The 25,328-nt window shown below is 33.8% G+C and overlaps 1 protein-coding gene across 3 annotated transcripts in view; it reads right to left on the reverse strand.

Annotated features, from left to right (window-relative positions):
- The window catches only part of mindy4 (MINDY lysine 48 deubiquitinase 4), a 60,347-nt gene that overhangs the window by 17,101 nt on the left and 17,918 nt on the right, over positions 1-25,328 (reverse strand). For 2 of the 3 annotated variants that reach the window (XM_088643029.1, XM_088643031.1), the window contains exons 6-13: positions 23,182-23,240; positions 20,128-20,237; positions 19,612-19,728; positions 11,558-11,646; positions 7,526-7,627; positions 7,170-7,233; positions 6,670-6,735; positions 5,763-5,830 (exon numbers count right to left, since the gene is read on the reverse strand). In XM_088643029.1, coding sequence (XP_088499155.1) covers positions 5,763-5,830; positions 6,670-6,735; positions 7,170-7,233; positions 7,526-7,627; positions 11,558-11,646; positions 19,612-19,728; positions 20,128-20,237; positions 23,182-23,240 — 675 coding nt within the window. The remainder of the gene's footprint in view (positions 1-5,762; positions 5,831-6,669; positions 6,736-7,169; positions 7,234-7,525; positions 7,628-11,557; positions 11,647-19,611; positions 19,729-20,127; positions 20,238-23,181; positions 23,241-25,328) is intronic. The other variant, XM_088643030.1, reaches the window with a different exon arrangement.

The following is a 25,328-nucleotide window of genomic DNA, read 5'->3' on the forward strand; positions in this document are numbered from 1 at the left end:
TAAAATATAAGCAAAAACATCCTTAAGATAAATGTAACCATTTGATGAAAGTGTTAGAAGCACTTTGATATAAAGCATTGCAGTAATCGAAAATATCTTTTTTTTTTCATCTACCAAAAGCCAACGTATTAAATAGGTAAGCCGGAAAAGTTTTTTGTTAAACACATTTTCAATACATTCTTCTCTAAGAACTGTGTTAATTGAAATAATGGAAATGTGCAGCTCTTCAGACTGGCAAAAACACACTGAAATAAATGGAAGCTGAAGAGAAATTACTAGATACAAATAATAACGTTAACACCTTTATTACAATTAAACAAAAGATAGTGTTACAGCTTTAGGTGACTGAGAAGTGTCTCTTAGATTTTAGATAAAGTTTGTGACACTTGGAAGAGTAAACACTTCTAGCTTTACAGATGTTTTCTAAGGAGGAGCCCCTTCAGTTTTCAATTGTAAAGTTAACCTAAGTATACCTAGGCAAGTTGTAGATTAATGATTGTCAAGGATCAGTACAGAAACACACAATATAAGAGCACTTATATCATCCAAACCAAACCTGACTGGAGCTAAGTATTAGAACCATGCTAGAGAGAGCATGGCATTCTCTTTTCTTGTCTTTTCTGCTTAGGGTGCATTTTTATGGATAGGGATATAGGCTTGCATATATTTAGTGGCATCTGGGGTGCAGAGAGAGAGATTTAACTGCAGGTTATATTGTATTTAGTTAGAAGGTAGCGTATCTCTTATGTGGCCTCTGTAGGCATTAAGAGTTTAATGCTTAGTAGCAGTCTGGGATTTTCTGGGTGACCAGAATGTTAGGCCTTGTGTTTTGTATGTTTTGTTGTGTGTAGTGTAGTACTTGTCTGGTGTCATTGTAATAAGTATTTTTTTTAACCATGTGTGCCTGGATTATTACTCCTCTTACCAAAGATATGCCAGAGAAAAAAGAATTCACATGCTTCTAATTATACCATCTGTTCACGTGTATTCTAGAGAAATCACTTACAATTGGGGGTTATGAATAATTATTTCACTTATTGACTAAACCCCTCGGTCAAATCCTGATTTTCGCAAGTTTTTTAACCCCACATTTGTAACAATATGATAAAATTATGATAAAATGATCATCTGTTGAATATTTATCTCACTAGAAATGGCACATCAATCAAAATTTGTGGAAGTTCTCGGCACACATGAGATTCCACTTTTTAACAATCCCATAAGTGTCGGCCCTGCTATTACATCATGTTGGAACATGCTACAAACACAATAACTGGAAATTGGAACTACACAAGCAGGCATGAAACAATAGAAACCACACATTATCCAGTATTTTTGGAATTCTGAAAGATATGCCTGGATTTCACATCGGAAACAACTGCTGGGTTGATAGATAATAAACGAAAACTAATCTTGCTCCCAGGGTAAATGGAAAACTTTGACACTGCCCGGCAGTTCTCACTCCTGGTAATCTTTCCTCCATTTAAGTTACAGCAAAAGTAATATATTCCAAAGTCTTTGCAGAAGAGCATTAGAAACAAATTACATACATACTGTATTAATTCCATGCTTCACAATGAAATTTAATATGTGTGATTCTAATGCTCTATAGAGTATATATACTATAGAGTATATATATATATTTTCTATAGAGTATAAAACTGAAATTAAACATATAATATTTATCGTGACAAAAATCCCTTATAATGTGTACTGAAATTAAGATTGTTATTATAAAACATTTTGACATCCTTTTAAATTTAAATGGTATAAAACATTTAGATGCATAAATCATCTAAGTTATACCAATCTTTACAAAGTATATTAAGATGATAAACACTTTAGAACAGATAGCGATTTATTCTTTTTAAAGACATGGGGGAAAATAACAGTTTCTTGTTATAATACACAAGACTACATGTTCCCTTATGAAACAATGACATACATGCAATAACAATTATACATTGTACACTAAATTATTGTCTATTATTGTTATAAACTACACACTAATATTGTAATGTGCCTAGAATATCAGTAAATTGGTATATTATTGTAATTTTGTGTCTTGACAGTTTTTTTTAAATGACATTGAACGCAAAGTAAGTTTGTATTAGTACAACTGACCATAATCTATGGGATTTTGCACTTAATGAACCAGACTACAAAGACTGACTCCATGGGCTCATTAAACTTGACAAGATGCTACAGTACATAACAGAAAACCTGCTTTAATACCAAAATGTTCTATATCCTTTGTTAAGTATTTGGGAATGTATGAAGTGTGTCCAAAGCCTAGGCTTAAAATAAATCAATTAAGCTTTTAGTTACAGTAAACCCACGTTTCAACAGACTACACTTTAACAAACGTCAGATTTAACTGACAAAAACTGTTAAAGATGGGTTTTGTCTGCAAAAGAGACATCTGAGTTGTTGAATTGCGATCTGCAGTCAAACATTCTAGAATGATAATGTTCAGGGCTACATCTAAGATATAAAAAGGCACTCATATATGTCTGTGTTTCAGAGATTTGAGAAAACATGTCCCTGTTTTGCTATCTGAGGGAACATTTAGAGGGAATATGGAAGTAAAAATTTTTAACACAACATCATAATCTTGCAGTCTCTGGATTAGCAAACTACAGCCTTTAGCAAAACATACACCTTTCCTTCAGAAAAAATTCTGTGAATGATTTTTGCAAACATATTTCAGATTTTAACTGTCACTATTATCATATAAATATATTATTGTACTTGTTACATAGGAAATGAAAAGAAAAGATCTAAACCTAAAAGAAGGGAGTGTGCTATTTCTAAAAAACATTGCCTAAACATTCACCTAAACATGAAAACAGTGTTTACCAATTATCACAATAACACGGTTATTAGTAGCTAAAATAACATTCTAGGATACATAAAAGGCAATCTTTACTTCAGAAGTTGCAAAAATCTTTCAATATACTATATATTATAGTGACAATCTATAATCTGATAAGATCTTGGGAAACAGTTGGAATCTCATAGGACATGCTGCAAGATAGAATCTCAAGGCTTTTTGACATGTTCAAGACCAAACCAAATCAGAGGTTATAAGTGACAGTCTTCACTACCTGTATGCAAAATACAGTATGTTTTCATCTATATTATACATCATCTGCTAGTCTTGAATTTTATATACATTTTTTTTAAATTCAACATTCTACTTCTACAGTATTTTCTAATCCTTCTATTTTAGCATCACCTGCAAACATCACTAGTACAGTATACTAACTAGGGCTGGGCAATAATTCGATAACGATAATTATTGCAATATAATTTTCCTCAATATAATTTTAACAAAAGTTCGATAAATGTTCTATATATATGTTTATGCTTTGCGCATGATATGTGCATGCGCACAAAATACTGCGCGAGTGCACGTGCGTGTTGCAGACCAGGCAGCTAACGTGGTGTTGTTTACCCACACGGTGGTGGCTGACAGGATTGTAGTTAGGGTAGAGAAATAAGCGACACTGAAGCAAATGTAGTGCTGCCAACGACCAGCTTGAAGGACGATGACATCGTCGACAGAAAGGGTCATTCAACTTCGGTAATTTGGAGATATTTTGGCTTTTTACGATCAGACATAAAACAGAGCACTTTAAACTTTGCAGTCTGTCTGAGCCATCTTCTATGTGTGTTTTATCACACACCAGTATTTAATTTTTTTATTAAGATATTTATTTTGTAAATTTTACTCATGCATATTTTGACATAAAAAAGACTTGAATACTCTCTACCTCAGATTTGTTTAATGTTTCTGCTGTTTGGCAAGTGTTTGTTGTGTTCTTAAAATAGAGAGTTGTTTAATTTACCAATTAACTGTCTGGTTTTCACTCAGGAGAAAACATCTGCCTTTAAACTTGAAAGAAATAATGATTTGACATTTATTGTGATAATTATCTATATCGACTGGTATTAAAATTTTTATCGTGATAATGTTTTCGGCCATATCGCCCAGCCCTAATACTAACTATACCAGAATCATGGTCATTGACTTAAATTAAGTAGAGAAGTAGCCCTAGTCCCTGCGATAATCCACTAAGTACATCATCCCAGTTTGATGAAAGGGTGAATCATCCCAGTGTTGGGTCTGTGCTGCAGAGCAGACACACACTGCAAAGGTTTCCCAACTCAGGAAAATGTACATATACTGTATATATACAGTGCTGTGAAAAAGTAAAGTAAGGTAAGTACACCCAATGAAAAGGTGTGTGTTTTTCAACATATTTGCATGTATGGATATTTGATCTTCATTTCAACAATATTGATAGATAAAGGTGATCTAATTTAACAAATAACAATGAAAATTATTCTTTGCAATAATTAATTCAACAAAAATAATTGTCAGAAAGTCAGGAATGCAATTGTCTGCTGTGGAAAAAAAAAGTACACCCTATTGACTTGGCCATTCCATAACCCTCCATTTCTTTCTGAGACATTCTTTTGTGGATTTGCTTGAGTGTTTTGGGTCATTGTCTTGTTGTAAGTGCACTTATGGTTCAGCTTCAGCTTTTTGACATATGGCATCACATTCTCCTCAGGTACTCTCTGGTACAATGTGGAATTCATGGTTGACTCTATGATGGCAAGCCAGCCAAGCCCTGAGGCAGAAAAGAACCCCCAAACCATAATGTTTCCACCACCATGTGCAGTCTCTTTCGGATGGTTGACTCATGCACTTTGACATTGACTGAGGCAAGACTTGCCTATAAATCCCTTGATGTTATCCTGGGGTTCTTGGAGACTTACTGCAGCATCTTTCGGTCAGCTCTTGGTCTGAATTTGGTGAGACATCCTGGCCTGGATAGATTGCCAGTGGTTTGCAATTTTCTCCATTTGTAGATGATCTTTCAGACAGTGGAGTGATCGACTACAAATTGCTTGGAAATGGCTTTAAAACCCTTTCCCAGACTCATTAGCATCAACAATCTTTCTTCTGAGGGCCTCAGAGAGCACTTTTGATCTTGACATGATGTAGCCATATACCTCAATTGCTAAAACAAAACCAGACCACATGTTTCTGATGTTTATAGAAGGCAGTGCCCTCCATGTTACTCTCTAATGATGTTCTATTCATTTGCACCTGTTTTGGTGCACCTGATTCTAATTTTAGGCATTTGATCCAATGATAAAGGTAGGGGTGTACTAACGTTTTCCCCACAGGGAAATTGCATTTCTATTGATTTAGATAGTACAAATGAGTGCAAAATTTGATTTTTCAATGTTATTTTTAAAAATTAGATCACCTTTATCTATCAGTTTTGTTGAAATGACGATCAAATATCCTTTTGTCCAAAAATGTTAAAAATACCTTTTCAGGGAGTGTACTTACCTTTTCACACCACTGTATAGTACATGCTCATGAAGAAGTCTGTTTCACACTTTGAGTCCTTGTCCTGTTCTTTGATATCTCATTACTTCTGGTCATTTTCATTGGTATTTGGTCTTTGAAGGTTTATCCCATTTTATGGTGTTTGTGGGTGTTTGGTAATGCCTATCTCATCAGATTTCAGTAATTACTCTTATACATTCTGCAACAGGTTTGAGAAGTAATATTGTGGTACTGCATTCGGTATGTGCAATACATATTGGTATCGGTATGTGTTCCACTTTAGGATAATGTAACTGACAAAACTTCACCTTATTGTGATTTATTATGACACTAATCATGATATCTGAACACTTTAGTTTGTTAAGCATTGTTTAAAGCTTAAATTACTTACAGTTCTATAGATCTGGAAAGAATTGCTGAAATGGTTAGTAAAATACATCCAGAAGGGCCCAGCTCAAACTGAAAAAAGAGAAAAAAAATATTGTGTTAAATATTATTTCAAACAACCAATTAATAAAAAAGTAACTACAACACAACAAGTAAAGAGCTATAACAGTGTAACATACAGGCACACAGACTGTATGGCAGGCATGACTGCTAGCTCATAACATTCCATTTTGACACTGTGTAAAATTATATTTAACCATTTAATTTAACCTCTTGCACTCCCCCATAGTCCATTCCAAAGCAAAAATATTACTTTTTAGTTAAAGTGCATGAACTCCATAACATGCCACTTATTGAGAAAACAAGCACATTTATAAACATTTGCTACTGTATCTGAATTTAGTTCTTGTCCATCTACAAAACAGAAAGCTTAGGTTTCTCTCTCCAACATAAGCGATTGTAGGTTGCTCATGGGTCATCACTAATTTGTCTTGTGAGGGAAGTATTCTGTCCACTATTTCCCCTGATTGTGCTTATTTTTGAAAATGCTGGTTTTAGCACTCAGGAAGGAAATCCATTTGACCTTAACTTGATAGTACTTGCAGAGTACTATCAGAAGAAAAATAAACAAACTTGATATCAACCCAAGAATATTTTGACACTAATAAACCTATGGTTACTACTAATATTATCATCACTATTTATAGTAGTAATAAATAAAAGTAATAAGTGTAAAGAACTGATTTTCATGGACATATGCGATTTGTGCAACTTGTGAGACATAATGGTAGATGAGAAGTCCTTTAAACACAATAAGATAGAGCACTTTTACATCCGTATATATAGACATTTCCAACACAATCATTTTCATGTTAGAAAAAGATATTTGTTTATTTTGTAGTGTACAATACCTGATGTATACTCTCATTCAGAAACAATTTCAGGTCTTCCAGACTAGTCACAGTATTCAGTGTTATCTGAAAAGCATATAAGTCAATTTATCATCTTATTTAGATTATAATTATATCATGATAAAATAAAACTATATACGACATATTAAGTGTTGAAATAAAAAAAAACAATTCCAACCTGTATAGCCTGGTTTTGAAACACATGATTCTGCATTTTAGACTGTTCTTATATCTACAATGCAGATATACATAGGTAGATTCTTAGATGATTTTATTGTGTACATGACCCAGGACTTTTTTGTTTATTTCAATACTGAGCTGTTCCACACAACTTATACTTCTTCTTGTGAAGCTTGGAAAATGACTTTATTTTAGTCAGATTACAAATGCATTACATATGTTACTTGCACAGCACTGTTTTTCAGTAAATTTAAGATCTATTCGTATTTTTCTTGATATCAAAACATAGTTTTTTTTAAGATTAAAATCAAAATAAATACCGTTTCTAAAATTCCATCTGCTTTATATCTTCCAGCAGGTACAAAATGTTTTCTGCCTGAAGATCTGTAGCAACAAATAAAACAAAATAGAACATACAAGAATGAAATAACCATGAGTAACTGTATGTACGAGAAAACAAAATACATAAGAAATAATAGCAAATATGAAGTCAGATAGGCTAACTGATATTTAACCAATAGATTGTGTTTAGACATCTTGAAGGAATATTAATTTATATTATGCATACTTTTTACTCAACATAAATTCAGTGTTTCGATACAAAAAGCAGAATTGTATTAAAAATGCAGGAAGCCTTTTTAAAAGATGTAGTATTAATATAAAAAATATAACTTACATTGCAATAGTAGCCCTCTTTTTTTCTCCAGCTCGCCATAAAATTTCAGCAACAGCTAAAATAAGACACTTGGTTCTCGTAGATTTTGAAGGCTGCAATTTTCTGATCAGAAAACAGTTTGTATTAGCGTAGTATTCCTTTTTGCATTCAAATTAATTACCGACATTTAATGCATAATATGTCTATATGTCAAAAGATTTTATTTTAATTATTTATACAATCAGGAAAACATAGCATTTTATACATTTTATGTCATTTTAGATGTCATAGATTAAAATCAGTTACACTTGTGGTTTTAAATTTAACCACTATTTTGTTTGAAAATAATTATGGTTTTCCTAATTTTTAGTCCCTTTTATTGACTTGTGTTTACTGTACTGACCACAATTAAACAATGCAAGTCAAACTACAACAAAATTACATAAATACTATAAAAGTTCCCTTTTCAGTAGATTACCGCAACAAATCCTACTAATAACCACAAAGTATGATTTGCCTTACTAATTTTCACAAAGTTACTTCAAAGCTCCACAAACAACTATAATTTCATTTAAGTGAAAAACAGTAATTCAGATTATCTCTGAAACAGCAATACAGTAATATTATCACTGGAATATTATTTATTGTCAACTAATCACTGCAATCTTTCAGAAATGGCTTGCCAATAGTTATTTAGAATATAACTGGTTCAGTTCTATTAACAGATCTGCATGACATTGATACTTTATTCTCAATAATAATCCTATCTACATTTTAGCTGCTTAATATTAACATGCAGATCATTATTGTTCAGTGGGATCTTTGCCCTTCCTTCTCTAGTTCTCCAGTCTTGGGTTTGTATTTTGTACTTTAAGCTGCACATGTCTGTGAATGCTCAATAGATTACTAGCTCCAAGAAGGACAAAGGAATTACTTCATTTGTGAAAACATATCAAATATAATACCTCTGTTTACAGAGGTGTGTAGATCCAAATGCTGAAAGCACTTAAAAAGCCAATTACCTGTACTTCAAACCATCAAATTGCAATGCCCCAAAAGTCATAATACAGACCCTGTGATCTCTCTTGGTAGCCTCAAATGAGTGTCATAGATGCCTAAACTTTAAAGTTTGTAAGTCTGAACATTGTAATTCAGTGAATTACATTTCAAAATCTTAAACACTCTTCAACGCTGTCAAATCCATGTTGCTAGTATCACCGTGGATGGTCTGGTTTCATTTGAGAATTTGATTAGAGAATCCATGCCAAAAAGTTGGAAATGTTGAAAATTGACAGATAAATTGATGTGAAGTGAATTCTTGCATGTACTGTACATTCCAGTCTTGCCAACATTGACACTAATGCTTCAATAGCTCTTTAATTTAAGGAGGTCTCCTAAGAAACAAACTGTGATTTTTGCACAAAATGCCTTTCACGATTCAAAAATTGCTGAATTTATTTAGAAGTGCAGTGAAATCAGTCAGGAACATTGGATGTACAACCCATGTGCTATGCAATTTGGGGTAGTTTTGATGTTCTTTGAAAACAAACATAGTTCCCACAGCCTATCCAATGAACACTAATGTAAAATTCAAGTCCTTGTATGCACTGTCCACCCCCTCAAGCAGATCTTGAAGCTGCCTTTGCATCAAGAGAGGTAAAAAAAAGTAAAATTCACTATCCTTACCATTATAGTCATCACATTTCTATACTTTTCTTGATTAATAATGCAATGAAACTATACCATTAGGTGGGCAATTTGATCCTCAATGATCTTTACAAACCCCTTCTGTTTTCTGACCAAAGCAGTGGCACAGTCCTTATATTGAACAAATCCAAATTCAACTCTCCCAAGTGAGCTAAAAGTAGTGAACATTTATCTTTGCTTCTTTGATTGTAAAACATGTTAACATGATCAGTGGCACACATTGTAAGCTTTACTCTGAGTCAGGTAAAACTGTCCCTGCTAATAACCAGGATTCATTGAATAACATATTTTTTAATACTTAGTATCTTCAGAGTTTAGAATTACACAGATCATTCATAATGATCATTCTGGTTACTTATGGCATGTATGCTATACAGTACTGATCACTGGCTTGATAAATGAGCAATCTAGCCATCACACCCACAGATGTGATTTAAGTCACTGTATTTCTTGAACTTGAACTTTATTGCCATATGTAACCGGTACATGTACTGGTACAATGGAATTCTTACTTACAGAAAGTCTCTCAATTGTTAAAAAAAAAGTGCAGACAGTGCATCAAGACACTATAGAAACAAAAAGTAGACAATGTACAAGTAAACAAGTAAACAGTTTGAATGTAAACAATGCAATAAATAAGAAATTAGAATGAGGTAGATGGTGTGGGTGTGGTCTGAGGAGCATGGCCAAATGTGTTTGCCAATCACACTGCTTGTGGGCAGAAGCTATTGAAGAATCTAGTGGTAAGTGTCTGTATGCTCTTGTATCTCTTGCCTGAAGGCAGTGGGGTGAAGAGCTCATGCCGAGGTGGTGACTATCCTCTGTGAGGGCCAGAATTCTACCACGGCAGCGGTCCTTGTAGAGCTGTTTAATCTCTGTGAGACCATGGCCGATGATTTCTGTCTCTAAATAGATTATTTCTATTTCTGTTGTGTAATCTGCAATTTCTGTAAGTGTAAATCTGCAAATCAGTCTACACCACATTATAATTTATCACTAAAGAGGACTGATGGTGAATTGATCTGAAGTGCCTTAGTTCAGTCTCCAGTTTAGTGACACAATGAGTAGCTGTTCAATTGAGAGGCAGGATATATTGGTTCCTTTTTCATTCCTGATTTTCAATAGGCTAGACAGTCAAGGTTAAAAGGTCAACAGCTAATCACGTCATATGTGCCCATTTACAGTACCTATAGAAAGTACAAAGCCTTTCTGAAGTAAAACATTTCACGTCTTAACAGACTGAAATCAAGGCACATTAAATCAGTATTCATTTTACCTTTATAAACACATAGTAACAACCATCAGGTGACAAACAAATGCTCTAACAAGTACAAATTATACTAGAAAATGGGTTATAAACAAATCCTTTATTCCCATAAAACAATTAAAATGTTATTTCAGTGACAATTTGATTTTATTTCATAATTTGCTTTCGGTTGTAGTTTGCTCCTCTAGCTTTGTGATTAATAGTAGGATATCATAACATGTAAAGCCAGCATTACCTATTATGATATCGTACATATTTTAAATCAAAGATACGGAAATAAATAACATTTATTTTAATAAGTAACAGTCATGTGTCTATATCACAACACAAGAAATATCTAAAGAAATTAGAATTTTCCTCATGATTGTCAAGTTGTGGCGTGCTTCAAAAAGTATTACAGAATACAGAATTTTAAATTTATATTTAAATTCACAGACTGAAACTTATACTAAAAAAACAAAAAAATATACTGCACATTATGACCCAAATTCAAAATTCCATCCTTGTTATAAAAGGTGGAATCGGTTATTTACAGAAACTTGAATACCATGAACAACTATTACCAAAACTCTTGATTTTGAAACTTTACCATGCAACCATTTTACAAAGTTGAAAAAAAAAGTTAAATATAGTTTCAAATAGCAATTTAATAGTCTACTTGATTTATCAAAAATCTGCAAATATCTAACCTTTAAATTTAAAAGACCCCACACAATACAAAGTAACAAAAAGCTTATTTAAATTCCCTGTGACTTCAGTCTTTTTCCATCACATAACACAAAGAGCACAGCAAATTTGGCTTATTTAAAGATTAAATAAATAAATTCATTCTGAATTCCATTTGATCAAAACGGACCAGGTCTGATAAAAAGCTAGTCTTTCCATGTCATTGTGAATTGACAATGTCTGCCTTCCAATACCCCTAGAACCCTGGCTCAATGAACGAGAATAAATCAATAGACAATTCTTTTAGTATAAGTGTCAGAGTCCTACAATACAAGACTTAGAAAGGCTTCTTACTATTGTGTTGATCAGGGTGTGAGAAGGTTCAGTAATGTTTTGGTAAAGCAGGGACTCACTTGGTTCCAGAGCTAGTGCTTGTGTCCTCAAACAGAAGCTTTTGCAAGACACAGGCCTGGACAGATGCCAGTACTCCACAAGGGCCACCCTTAGAAAAAGCGAGACATTCTTGTCACTTTGTTTTGCAGTTTTAAGAATACTTTATTCCCTTAATATTTAAAATCCTTTCCAGTCACATATTACGATTTTATATTCAGCAAAATCAAAGCAGTATTAGCATTTTGCTTATAAAAAACATGGTGCCAATACAATACAAATACACTCCAGATTAAAAAAAAACATACATTTTAATTAAAACATTGTTTTCAATGATAAATGATCATTGAAATTGTTATCATCTTTATGTAGCATTATTATTATTAGAATTATCATATATAAATATCATTAGAATTGTTTATTCTTATTATAAACAACTTACATAAAATTGTGCTTAAATACAGAAGACATTGTTGAATAATTGAATAAACAGAAATACAATATATCCTTTCCTGATAATATGCAATAATAGACTTGTCCAGAAAAGCATAAATGCACAACAGCTATTGATCTAGGTAATTCAATGTAGCGTAATCATCCTAAAGTTTCTTGTGGTCATTAGAATGGAATTTTTTTTTAATCCAGGCTTCAGATTTAAATTTTGATTGTTTACAATTCAGATATTAAAGTGAAAAAATGTTTGCACCTTTCTACTTGTAAAGTGAATTTCACTTTATGTGAATTCTACAATAGTTAACAAAAATATTTTATGTAATGCAGTACATTAACAAACCTGATGAAAAATATCACATTACTGATATTTAGCATCACTGTGGTTGAAAATATTGTTTTTAAGACTTATTTAAAACATCACTCTATGATGGAGTTGTCTGCTCTAGATCTACATAAAAAACGATGCCAAGGCATTTAATCCACTTTTTGGGGTTAGAATACCAACCCCCAGCAGAGAAAAAGAAAAGCTTTTTAAACCGTTTGGATTCTTGCCTTAATAGGGTTATTCATTTACATTTTGAGAGTGTTGTGTTTTGAAACCTAGTGAAATCACAGATAGGTTATAAAGCCAACACAAAATGTTTGAAAAGTCATATTTTGTTTTTCCTCTGTGAAGCATAGAAAATTACAAAACATTCCAAAATGTTTTTGTAACATAAAAACAATAATTGTTATGTTTTAATTTCTTGAAGTTCTTAATGAAGCAATCACTAATAATGAAAGAGTAGAGAAAATATTACTAACTGATGTTCTATTGATGGCACCAGCTTTACTACTATTCAAACGAATAATAATTCTAGAACTGGAAAACGTTTTTACCTACTTATTGGTAACTTTGGTTAATGTGGTACTACCACTGTTTCAATTGATAACTTTATAACTGCTATCATTTACATATTTAAAAAAATCTGTCTTCAAATTAGAATTAAATGAACCAATATTTCATAGGCATAAAATCTCAGCATGCACATAATGTTTTCATCAGTAGTTTATTTGTATGTTTTATTAAATTATTATTTTATTTGTTTCAATTCATATTATTCCTATTTGTCAATTTGATTGTAAAGTTTGATTCTCTAGTTTAGATTCATATTTTAGTTTGCATTGTCATTTGTTTTAATATTGTATATAAATTCAATTATACTTCCCTCAGAGTCACAGTATTCTGAGAGGAAAGCTGAGTTGAGTAGTTACAGAGAAGTCACAGTAAGACTACAGTGAAGCGAAATCACATAAAGTCTGTGTGGATGCAGACAGCAGCTGGCGCTGTTGGGCACAGATCAGGTGAAATAACATAGTGAGTTGGCTGCATGTACAGGATCTACAATAACCTCACACCTCATATGCAGGCTTATTTGTCTCCGTTTAAAACTGTCAATGTTGAGTTATTTCCACAGTATATAGCATGATGGCACAATGGTTAGCATTGCTGCCTTGCAGTGCTGGGGCCCTGGGTTCAATTCCTGGGATACTGTTTGGGGGGATAGGTTATCCCAGGGTATGTGGGTTTCCTCTGAATCCTCCAGTTTCCTCTCATAGTTCAAAGACATACTAGCAGAAATGGGCTTCTGTAAAACTGGACCTGGTGCAAGTGTTTGCTCTATGATAGACTGGTGTCCTGTCCAGGATGTATACCGCCTAGCACCTATTGATTGCTGGGTTAGGCTCTGTCCCACCCCCCCAACCCTATACTGGATGAAGAGGTTTAGAAAATGGATGGAAGGTAAAGAATAATTGGTGTACCATCCAGGGTCTATTCTGCCTGAATTAGATAAGCGTTTTTTTAAAGTGATGTGAATGCATGTAAAAAACAAGTTTTTGAAGCAACCAAAGTGACATATGTACGGTACAACAGAATACATTTATATGAATCAGTGCAACTTAAATTCCTTGCTATATTTTTCTCTAAAGCTGCTGAAAACAAAGTATTAAAAATAAAATACCCTATTTAGCTGTTAATAGCTACTTTGCTAATGCTCCATTATTTAAGAAATTCAACATAACTGATAGTGAGGTATTACACGGAGAAGGACAGCTAAAAACTAATTAATCATTAAGGGCCTGATGGTGTCATTAACTGAACTTTAAGTGTGAAATTTCAACTATAACTTAGGATGGAAGCTGTAAAGACTATATAAATGCAAATTTAGGCATTAAACTATAAGCCAATTAGTTTTACTTCTATTAATGTCAAAAATAATAATAATAATAATAATAATAATAATAATAATAATAATAATAATAATAATAATAACTGCTTACACTTATATAGCTTTTCTGGACACTCCACTCAAAGCGCTTTACAGGTAATGGGGACTCCCCTCCACCACCGTGTAGCATCTGCCTGGATGATGCGACAGCAGCCATAGTGCGCCAGAACTGTTCAGCTATCACACATCAGCTATTAGTGGGGAGGAGAAGCCAATTCATAAATGGGGATTATTAGGAGGAAATGACTCGGGAATTTGGCCAGGACGCCGGGGTTACACCCCTACTCTTTTCGAGAAACATCCTGGGATTTTTAATGACCACAGAGAGTCAGGACCTTTCTGGACTTGGAGAAGGCATATGACCGTGTGCCCAGAGAGGTGGTGTATTGGTGCTTGAGGAAGAAAGGAGTACCAGAAAGCATGGTGAAGTTAGTTCAAGCAACCTATAGAGATGCTACTACGAAGATGATAACACAACGGGGAGAGACAAAAGAGTTTGAAATCACAGTTGGAGTAAACCAAGGATCAGCACTAAGTCCTTTCCTTTTCATAAACATTATTGACACACTGAAAGAGGAGGTAAGAACAAAAGTGCCTTGGGAACTCATCTTTGCTGATGATGTGGCACTGAGGGCAGATTCAGAAGTAGAACTACAGGAGAAAGTGTTAAAATGGCAGAGGAGTCTGGAAAAGGGTGGACTGAAAATGAATGCAGAAAAATCTGAAATAATGGTAAAGGAGAGAAGAGGATATACTATGACCAATGTTGAGGAGACAAATGGAGGAAAACTGAAACAAATTGATGGCTTTAAATACCTTGGATCAAAACTGGTAAAGGGAGGAGAAACACTGGAGGCAGTAAAACAAAGAGTGAACGCTGGATGGAACAAGTGGAGAGAAATAACTGGAATAATCTGTGACAGGAAATTCCTAGAAAGTTAAAGTGCAAAATGTACAAGACTGTGATTAGACCTGTACTACTATATGGAGCTGAATGCTTGGCAGTTGGAAAGAGGGAAGAGAACTTGATGAGAAGAACTGAAATGAGGATGTTGAGATGGATTCTGCAGATTTCAATGAAGGATAAGATCAGAAATGAAGAAATCCGTAGACGATGTAGGGTGGTGGATGTGGTTGAGAAGATGCGAGAGGCGAGGTTACGGTGGTATGGACATATCATGAGGAGGGACGTTGAGGAAGTAACAAAGAGGGTAATGGAATTTGAGGTGGAAGGTAACAGAAGAAGAGGCATGCCTAGAAAGAGATGGATAGATTGTGAGAAAAGATATGGAGATATGTGAAGTGAGTGAGGAAGATGTGCTTGACAGAGACAAGTGGAGAAGAGCAACCAAAGCAGCTGACCCCAGGACAGTCTGGGACTAAGGCTGTGAAGAAGAAGAAGAGGAAGAGGAAGAGAGTCAGGACCTTGGTTTTACATCTCATCCGAAGGACGGCGCCTGTTTACAGTATAGTGTCCTCGTCACTATACTGGGGCATTAGGACCCACATAGACCGCAGGGTGAGCGCCCCCTGCTGCCCCCACTAACACCACTTCCAGCAGCAACCTTTTCCCAAGAGGTCTCTCATCCAGGTACTGACCAGGCTCACACCTGCTTAGCTTCAGTGGGCTGCCAGTTGAGAGTTGCAGGGTGATATGGCTGCAGGCATATGGAAACTGTAGGTACAGCTAAACTAGGAGGAAATATTCAAACTATCAGCAAATGCAGTATCAGCAGTCAGCCAACATGGATTTGATGGTCTTATTAAACTATGTTATTAGAATACTTAATAAAGCTAATATGTTGTATTTAGATTTCCAGAAAGCTATGAATAAGGTCCCCTTAAATAAATTCTCCTATTAAAAGCTATATCAATTTTTGGTAATACGTCCACATGGATTGAGAACTGCTTCAAATCAAGAAATTCTTTTATGTGGCACAATTAGGCTGATGATTGGCAATGGTGTACAGCAGGGATTTGCTAGGACCCATTACTCATAATAATGAATATCAATAATTCAGATTCTAGAATACTTAGAAAATAAGTTATAGTTCCAGATTATACAAAATATGTGAGTGGTAAACAGAAGTAGCTGCAGGGGACTTATAAAAGAGTCAGGCAAAATCATAGATTGAGTAGACAACAGGCAAATCACAATTAATGTTGACAAGAGTAAAGTGATCAAGCAAGATGTCGGAACATTTCTGAGTTTCAGGAAGCTAAGCATGAAAAGGGATCTGGGTGTTTGTGGATTTTGCTATGTCCTTATCATGACAATACAGGGAAGCAATAAAAAATCTAATACAATATCTGGGTATGCAGAAAGTGTGGTATTTAAATCAAGGGAAGTTATGCTCAGGGTTTACAATCCTTCACTAACAGTTAATTTAGAATACTGTCTCCAGTTTTAGTCACTAGACGTCAAAAAGGATGTTATAGTCTTAGAAAGAGTTCAAAGAAGAACGCAAGAATGATTCCGGTTCTCATGGGATTGTACAGGTTTAAGGAACAACATTTCTTCAGCACAGAACAAAGGAGATTGAGAACAAAATTGATCCATATACAGTATATACTACTGTAAGCATCAACATATTTTTTTCACTTATAACCAAAACATATTCTGAATTCTATTAATAGGGAAGGGACTTTATTTCTACAACAGGTGCTTTGACATTTTATTGAACAGACATGACCCATGCACATTTTTTAAACTGATTTAGAAATGGGGAAATGGAAAAACATTTTTACATAAAGATTTGCTGGTGTCTAAACATTTAGTTTATCAGATAGGTGGTTCAGGCACAAAGTCTGGATATTTTTATTAAAGTGCCTGGATGACATTTTAGGACTGCTTAGATACAGTACTAAACAACCACATACAAAATAAGCCAAATGGCATGCTCTCATTTGTTATACCCAAAATATGTCAAATATTTTTTGATAATTATAAGCATAGCTGCTTATATCTTGCCATAGATTATGACAGTTTAACCTTATAACTGTAACAGAGCAGCCATCACATTTTAGGGTTTTATTACTTTTAGCATGTCAGAAAGGTTTTTATATCATGATGTGATCTAAATCACATTTAGGGTTTAGGGTTTTAAAGAGAATGGTGCAGGAACATTAATTTGTACATGATCGCAACATGTCCTGAACCTGTTAGTGGGTATCAATCTCTTTAAATGGGTTGAAAGAAGCTCATGGTGGGACTCACCCAGTTAACAACAGTCTCTCTCTTGGGTATTGCCCAGTGATAGTATGGGGTTATGGCAATGCTTCAGTTGGGAAGGCTAGAAAAGTTTGATTTTGAGGTATTGGTCATTTCTAGACACCATCCAGGGAGCACTCTCCAGGAATGGTTTTGCTCAAGGTTATGGAAGGGGAGCAGGAGGAAAGGAGCACAACTAGCTCTCGCTAGTGGATTCGTTTGAAAGGTTAGGAGTCCTGGTCTTGCTCTAAAGGCTAGAATGTAGGTGTAATTCTCAAGTGGAAGTTGTGTTGGTGACTGCTAGATTGATTAGGAAGTTATCCCGTCAGAAATCCAAGAAGACTAGGAAAGTAGTAGAAAACTTGACTAGAGCTGCTAAATCCAGCTAAAGAAACAGCTGAAACACTATGCTTCAAATCTGCATGACTGGGAATGTTGCCGTGCCATTGAAGCTTAATTATTTTTTTCTACCTTATACACTACTGTGTATGAGAAAACACTGAAATTAGAAATATAAACCTTAAGAAAATATTCAGCCCATCTAATCCTTTTGGTAGTAGCCAAAGGTAACCGATCCAAGGATCACATCTGGCCATTTCTTAAAAGAAGACAAGGGCCATGTCCTTACTGTCACCCTAAGCCCTTCCTCTAAGTCCACACTTTTGTGAAGTAACACAAATGTGGACTTAAAGCGCACAAGTAATTGAAGGTGCAGCATTATAAGAAGGGCAATGGGAAACCCTCATGCTAAGTGCCTCCATTCGCAGTTTGACAAAATTGAATTTTATCTCATCTATCCCTGCACAAAAGTAATGTCATATTGTTTTCATTTATGTTTTGCAGCCTTGTCACAAAACAGGCAAAGTAAACTAAGGAAAACTTGGCAATACCACTGTTTATTCAAAGTTTTGTATTACTAAATACATTTCATATCACTAGTACAAAAATGACAGCACGACAAACATGACATAATACGTTAATTCACATTCAAAGTAAATTATGTAAGGTAAACCTCAAAGCTTTGTACTATTAAATATGTGGACTATTAAGTATTCAAAGTACAAAATACACCACAGGTAAACGAATATTCATCTGTTGAAATCGGATGACAAAATAAAAGCTTTATGTCAAAACTTCATACCTAGAATACATACAGTATGAATCTAAAGTAGCCTAATGCAAATTTATTTTTGCATAAAATGAGTTTTAAAACTGTAAAACATTTAACAATTTAATATTGTATTCTCTGTGGCAATTTCTCTCCTGTTTGAATAGCTAGAACATGAAACGTCACCATTCCGCAAAGAGTTGGGGGTAATTCCCTTCCAATGCGAACTTCAGAGAAGGGTGCAATAGGGGAGCATTGGGAGCACCCATGAACACCCTTGTGGAACACAAATGTAGAAATGGGACACCCTAAGACCTTGCAGACATGAGCAAAAACGCGCATACGAACGGCGCAAGATCGCAATGTGCACATTGGGACACGGCTAAAGCATGGGCTTCAACTACACAGCTGGGTACCTTGTTCTGTAGTCCCACAAATCTTAGTGTAAAAAAGGGCCTTTTGTTCTTAGTTTTAAATGCACTTTTACATAGTTTCTAATTGTGCCATCTGGTTCATGTTTCACTACTGACTGTTTAACTTTTTAATTGCTTTCCCTCATTATCTTGTAGGCTGATGCAAATAATATTTACAAAATAAAGATTTTTTCATAAACTCTTCATTTTCCATTTTGACTTACAGTTTATGTTTTTGCTGTTTATAATGTTCGGTATGTGTCTATATTAAGTGTTATTTGCCAGGTGTTTGCTCCATCCTATATATTCTCACTTTTTTAATTCTGTTTGTGCAGATCACTGATATAAATTAGGAACTGTAGTGCTCCTTGTAAAGATAAACTAAAAAATGGCATTTCAAACTTACTGTAGATTATGGATTATTCTAAAATACTATATAGTATTCTTGTAAATATGTACATTTTTATCAACTCAGTAGGTTGAACCTATTGTAATGTACTGTATCTGGATTGGAGACAAATTATAAACATGAAAACAACACATTCAGGTCAAGAAAACCTGTAACTAAATAAAAGTAATACAATGAAAACCAATTATATCCACATAAATCACACTGAATTACCTTTTTCTGCACAATGCCATATTTCAGCTGGGGAATCTCAGAAAATGTAAAACTTTGAGCCTTCCACTCTTCATTGAAACAATTCAAACTGGAACCAAACAGAAGTCCCTTGAGGGCCTGAAATAAAAAAAAAATGCAATACAGTAACTGTGTAAAAAAATATTTACAAATTGAGCTGATTTCTATAAATCTAAGCTTAAATGCTTTAATTTTAAATGCTTTACCATTAAAAAAAAAATTGAGAACAAATTCTCCATCACAGTGATAAAGTGAAGAAAATATGGTATTGGAGAAATCTTAGTGAAGTGCAATGACTCACTGGTTTTACAGTTGTATCCCACGTGGGATTTGAACCCACAACCTCCCAGTCCACTTCCTCACCACTACCTCATGCAGTGGTTAACATAATTGTTCAGAGCTTTAGATTCAAGAATAAAAACACTTAAATTTCCAGCAATGGTCCATTAACAAAAAAGAAAATAAAGTAAAGAGAAAAGACAAAAACTGAAGGCGTACACTTGCAAGATTTATATCTATTGGATTTGAATTTACACGGAGCTGAGCTGCATTTGAAATTACAGGCACACTGATAATCCCTCGAAGGTCCTCTTCATCATTGATATCATCTGAAAAATGATGAAACACAAAATAAAATGTCAATAATCCAATTAAAAAACAATCAAATTCCCTAATTTTATTTTGTTAAAAAATGGATTGCCTGGTTTTCTTCTAAGTTATAAATAGACAATACAATAAAATAACAATGGACAAAGAACATGACAAATGTGCCCTGGATACAACAATAATACCAAATAACTGCTTTCTCTGGTGTTTTATGTCATTAACAAAAACTACAAGCGTGGAAACCAATAACACTTCAATATATTATTATCATTTATTTAAACTACTTAGTAAAAAAAATAGTAATAAATTATCTAAATAAAAAAAATATTTATATAAAACAGGCATTGCATTAAGTCAACTATTCCCATTGCTTTCATTCTTACATTTCTTGCCACAAAAGCTGAAAACATGCAGGGCAGTGACTGAATGCAATATAGCACAGTAACTGTGAGCCACATTTCTCCTTCTGTGTTGTGAAATTAGGCAAAACTATGTAGACTATTCAAACATCATGCAGACCAAATATAATCACAAAACATAGAGGATATTCAGCTAAAATTGCATAATGCAATTAACAACATACAGTATTTAAATGGAAATTAATTACATTGTTACCTCATCGCTAGTCTGGTAATAATTAAGCAAAATGTTCTGATTACCTGCTAGTTTTTTACTGTTAATATTGCCCTGAACTTAGCTATACAATGGTAATGTTGCATGACCAAACATAAGCAACTAATATGCAAAACGCTATTTGCTTGATATAGCAAAAATTAACTTCTAAAACTTCTTATTTCTATTCAGAAAGTAGCTATTAGATACATACAAATCAAGCATGATGGTTTTGCATTATTTTTTGAACCACACCACATTGTTGATTTTTTTGTTTGATTACACAATTACAAAGCCCTTTATACGTTTATAGCCATTTGTAAGCCTATGTTCAGTTTCACTGAGACCAATGGTGGTTAAGTCACCGAGTTTGCTCCAAACTTTGAAGGTGGGGTTTGGAGGAAGTGTGTGTATGTGCTTTGCACTCATTATGCAAAGATGTGTTCCTGTGATCAATTACATCATCAAACAGGAGCCCTGCAATTGGACAGAAGTAGAGAACCACAGGAAGTGAACATTTGTGTTTTGGATGCATTAGTATTAATAAGTCTACTTACTTTGTATGTAGACTACAAAGGTCCAGATATAGCCTCTATTTCAAATTGATTCTAACCTGCTTACCAAAGAAGGCCATGGTCAGAGTTTAGCATATTTAATCTGGCATTCATGGCGTATCAGGCTTTGTTTAGTTCTGATTGTAAATACAACATTTTGTAGTCTGTGTGGTTTTCAACAGATTGAGTTTTTCTTATATTTTATTTCAAAACTGTTGACTTCCCTGCAAAGCTGTTTTTTGAAAACTAGATTTCCTCATCTTTCTGGACCATGTAATTATTGGACACTTGTTTTTAATTTTTGTTATGACTTCTGTGACCATTCATCACAAGGTTCTATGGGGCCAATCAAACATGTTGATGATCATAATGGCACAAAACCCAAACATTGACAAATGTTTAACTTCATTAAACTTCATAACTACCTGTAACTTCAAATGCATTTTCTACAGCTGCAAAAAGTGGAAGGCCTACCCTAAAATCAGCAGACAAAAACTTTGCTATCTAACACAGAAAATATTAATATAACCTGTACCACGTTTTTTTCCTATATGTTAATATTTAAAAAAAATTTAATTACCCTAATGGATGTGAAATCAGGAACCACTACAGACTATAATGTCTCACATAACATCACAGTATACCACAAATATTTTAGCAGTCTAGAACAATTCTTGAATTACTTAAGAACACTGCATATGCCAGTTGACCCCACTTAATCACTGATGTAATCTAAACCTGTTTAAATTCTGACTGAATGTCAGTAACAGTATTGTGTTCTGAATCTCAACCTTATTCCTGGCTTATACTACTGATTAGTGTTCCTGCCAAGTTCTTGTTCGCAGTCTAATTGATTTAATTTAAGTTCTTCCAGTCCTACAGTAGGTTTATTTTTTAATTATTTTAGTGTTTTACATGTTGAAATTGTTGGACCAATGCACTTTAATTTAGTGTGAATTTAGAGTGCATTAGAGTGACTTGAATTTAACAAAAGTCTAAACAAGCAAACGCATCAATTGAAGGCATTAGCACAAGCCTTAATGTTCATTTGGAATGAAAACCAGCAGACTTGGGTACTACAGGACCAAGGTTGGCAATCATTGGTATAGTGTATGATTGAGAAGCTCTGAGGTTAATGGTGTTCTACCCATTTGTCATCAGCCTATTCCTGTGCTGGCTTTAAAAATGGTAGCATATTTGCAGCACCCAGAAAGGAGTAAAATAATAGTTTTTTTCTCCTCTTCAAATTGGACTATAACAAAGCTGAAGAGCTGTGGTGGGCAATTTAATTGTACAGCTGTATAGTCTTGGATCATTTTCTTCACATATCAAAGGTTCAAATCCAGAGTCATTGAACTAAAGACAGGCACCAATTATTTTATAGCTATTCATGTAAATGTCTAATGTAAAATGCATTTTCTACAGCTGTAAAAAGTCCTGCTCTGAAATCAGCAGACAAAAACTTTGCTATCTAACATGGAAAGTATTAATACAACCTGCACCATGTTTTATGTCATTCTATTAATATGTGTTTTTAAAAATTGTATAAACCAAATTACATATAATTAAGAATATTATCATATTAATCAATATTAATATGAATATATGAGCTCAACTAGCAGGAAACCCTCAGTGCATATCTATTGTCTTTTTACAGTAATTTCCTAATTTTTCTCTGGTATCATTTGTTAATTCTGTAGTTTTGATTTGTTATACCTCTGCTATGAAATCACAGTAACGGAAAGATGAACAAATCTTACTTGATAAATACATAAATTACCTAATTTCATGGCATACAATGGCATATCTTCTACTTTGGCACTGGGGGTTGAGATCTTCCTGAAAAATAAAATTAAGTAAAGTTTGCAAAGAGCATTTATAATATTAAAAAAAAATACAAGATATTTATGTTTGGAAGCCAACATGTTTGGATACAGCTCAATAGTGTGATGCTACAGGAGTCTCAACACAAACTGTGTAACATAAATTACTATAATATAATCATCAATGGTTTGCAGATTAGGCCAACCAATCAGGTGAACAATTTTGGTGTTTTTCTTAACCACTGAAAATCATGTAAAAAATCATTAAATGGTCTCCATTTTTCATCTGTGTAATTTTATCCTGTAATTTCCTCAGTCAGAAGTTGATGAACAATTCTTGCCATCGATTGTTCACGATTGGATTACAGCAATGCACTGTTTTCTGGCACATAATATCCAGAGGCCTTTGTATGTTCAAATTCAGATGTTATAATTATAACCAGAATTATAACCAGAACTAAACCTTACAAGCATACTGCTCTTGTTTTGTTCTTCCTCTATTTGCTCCCTATAAGGTAAATACTAATTTCAAATAATTCTCTTGATCTCCTTGACAACTAAAAGACGTTCTGTGTTATTACAGCCCACTCTACAAGCTTTTCTCATTTTAGTCTTTTGTGATGGGGTATCCTACAGTTATGTAGAAGGTCGTATGAGACTCCCAGTGTCTGTACAAGTTGTTTAAAAACATTTTAAAACCTGCATTTCCTGGTTTTAATAAAACTGGTTTTTCTTTTCTTTGTTTTTCTGTCATTTATTATTGTACCTAGGTTTTTTTTTCATTTTTCTAATTGTAATTGTAATTAGGTACCTGTTTTTCAGGCATAAAAAGTGTTTTTTTAACTATCTAAAACGTTTTATGGTTTTTTCAGTCATGCATTAAGTTGGACAGGGACACATTATTTCTTAGTTTTTGATTTTCTTAGAATAAAAAAATCAGGTGCCCAGCAGACATTTAGTAATTGTGGTCTGCATGCAGAAGAGCACACGCCTGGGGAGTGGTTTAATTTTTGAATGGAGCACACTAACTTATTATATCATGACCCAGCATGAGACAATGAACATCCCACTGCAAATATGTTGCCAGACAAGAAAAGAGGGTGTAGAAATTATTAGGAGACTACTTAGAGGGTGGAAGGGGATGAGGGGGATTCAAGGGAGATGCAAACATCTGAAACATTTGGTTTCATAACATCAATAATATTAAATCTTTGCTGTTCATTGTGTGTCTAAAGCTACCTTGAAGTGTAATGGAAAATTAAACTGTCAATAAAACTACCACACAGATGACTGTCCATGAAGAGTTTATATGTTCTGTTTCAAACGGAATAGGAAGTGTATTCCTCAACAAGTACAACATAGCAACAAGATTTGTAGTTTTTAATTTGGCTCAGGAGTCAAATATATTTGTGAGGCAAATAAATTACACAAATAAACTACATTTCCCAATGCCCCACACATGTAACATTATCATTTATCACATGCAGTAAAGTATCAGTTAGACAAAGCAAAGTAATGTCAAAATGAGTAAGGGGAAAGTTACCGAGTTAAAGAAATCCATGAAGTTATATCCACAATATACATACAGTACATCAACTGTTACTGCAATTCTGCAGACTGCTTTCATAGACAGTAGATGCAATTATTTATACCAATGTTTACAAGCGATTACTAAAATGTAAAAATGTTTAGAGTGGTACATACAGTAACTCAAGAATATAATGGCAAATTACAAAATTAACAATTTAAATATACTGATCTAAATATAGTGCAGACTTCCACAAAGTGAATACTTGTATCTTGTATTCTGACTTCTTCTGTTTTTCATGTGTTTATTTGCTTTGAAAAAACATTTTCTAAAGCCACTATGTATATTTTTATCATTAAAATGTAAAATAAAATTATTTGTCTTCTAAGTACTATTCTCACATAATTCTATATACGGTTTGCAAAAAAAAAATATAATTTTGTTACTGTTATATAGTATTGTGACATCTCATTTACAGTTGTTAAAGCGAGGTAACAACATCATGTCTCAACAAAGTAATCATTGTATTTAATGTGTTTTTCAATAGTTTGTACAGTATATAGTATGATTAGTGCA

This window comes from Lepisosteus platostomus, chromosome 8 (assembly GCF_059453375.1).
Source record: "Lepisosteus platostomus isolate fLepPlt1 chromosome 8, fLepPlt1.hap1, whole genome shotgun sequence".
Taxonomy (NCBI): Eukaryota; Metazoa; Chordata; class Actinopteri; order Semionotiformes; family Lepisosteidae; genus Lepisosteus; species Lepisosteus platostomus.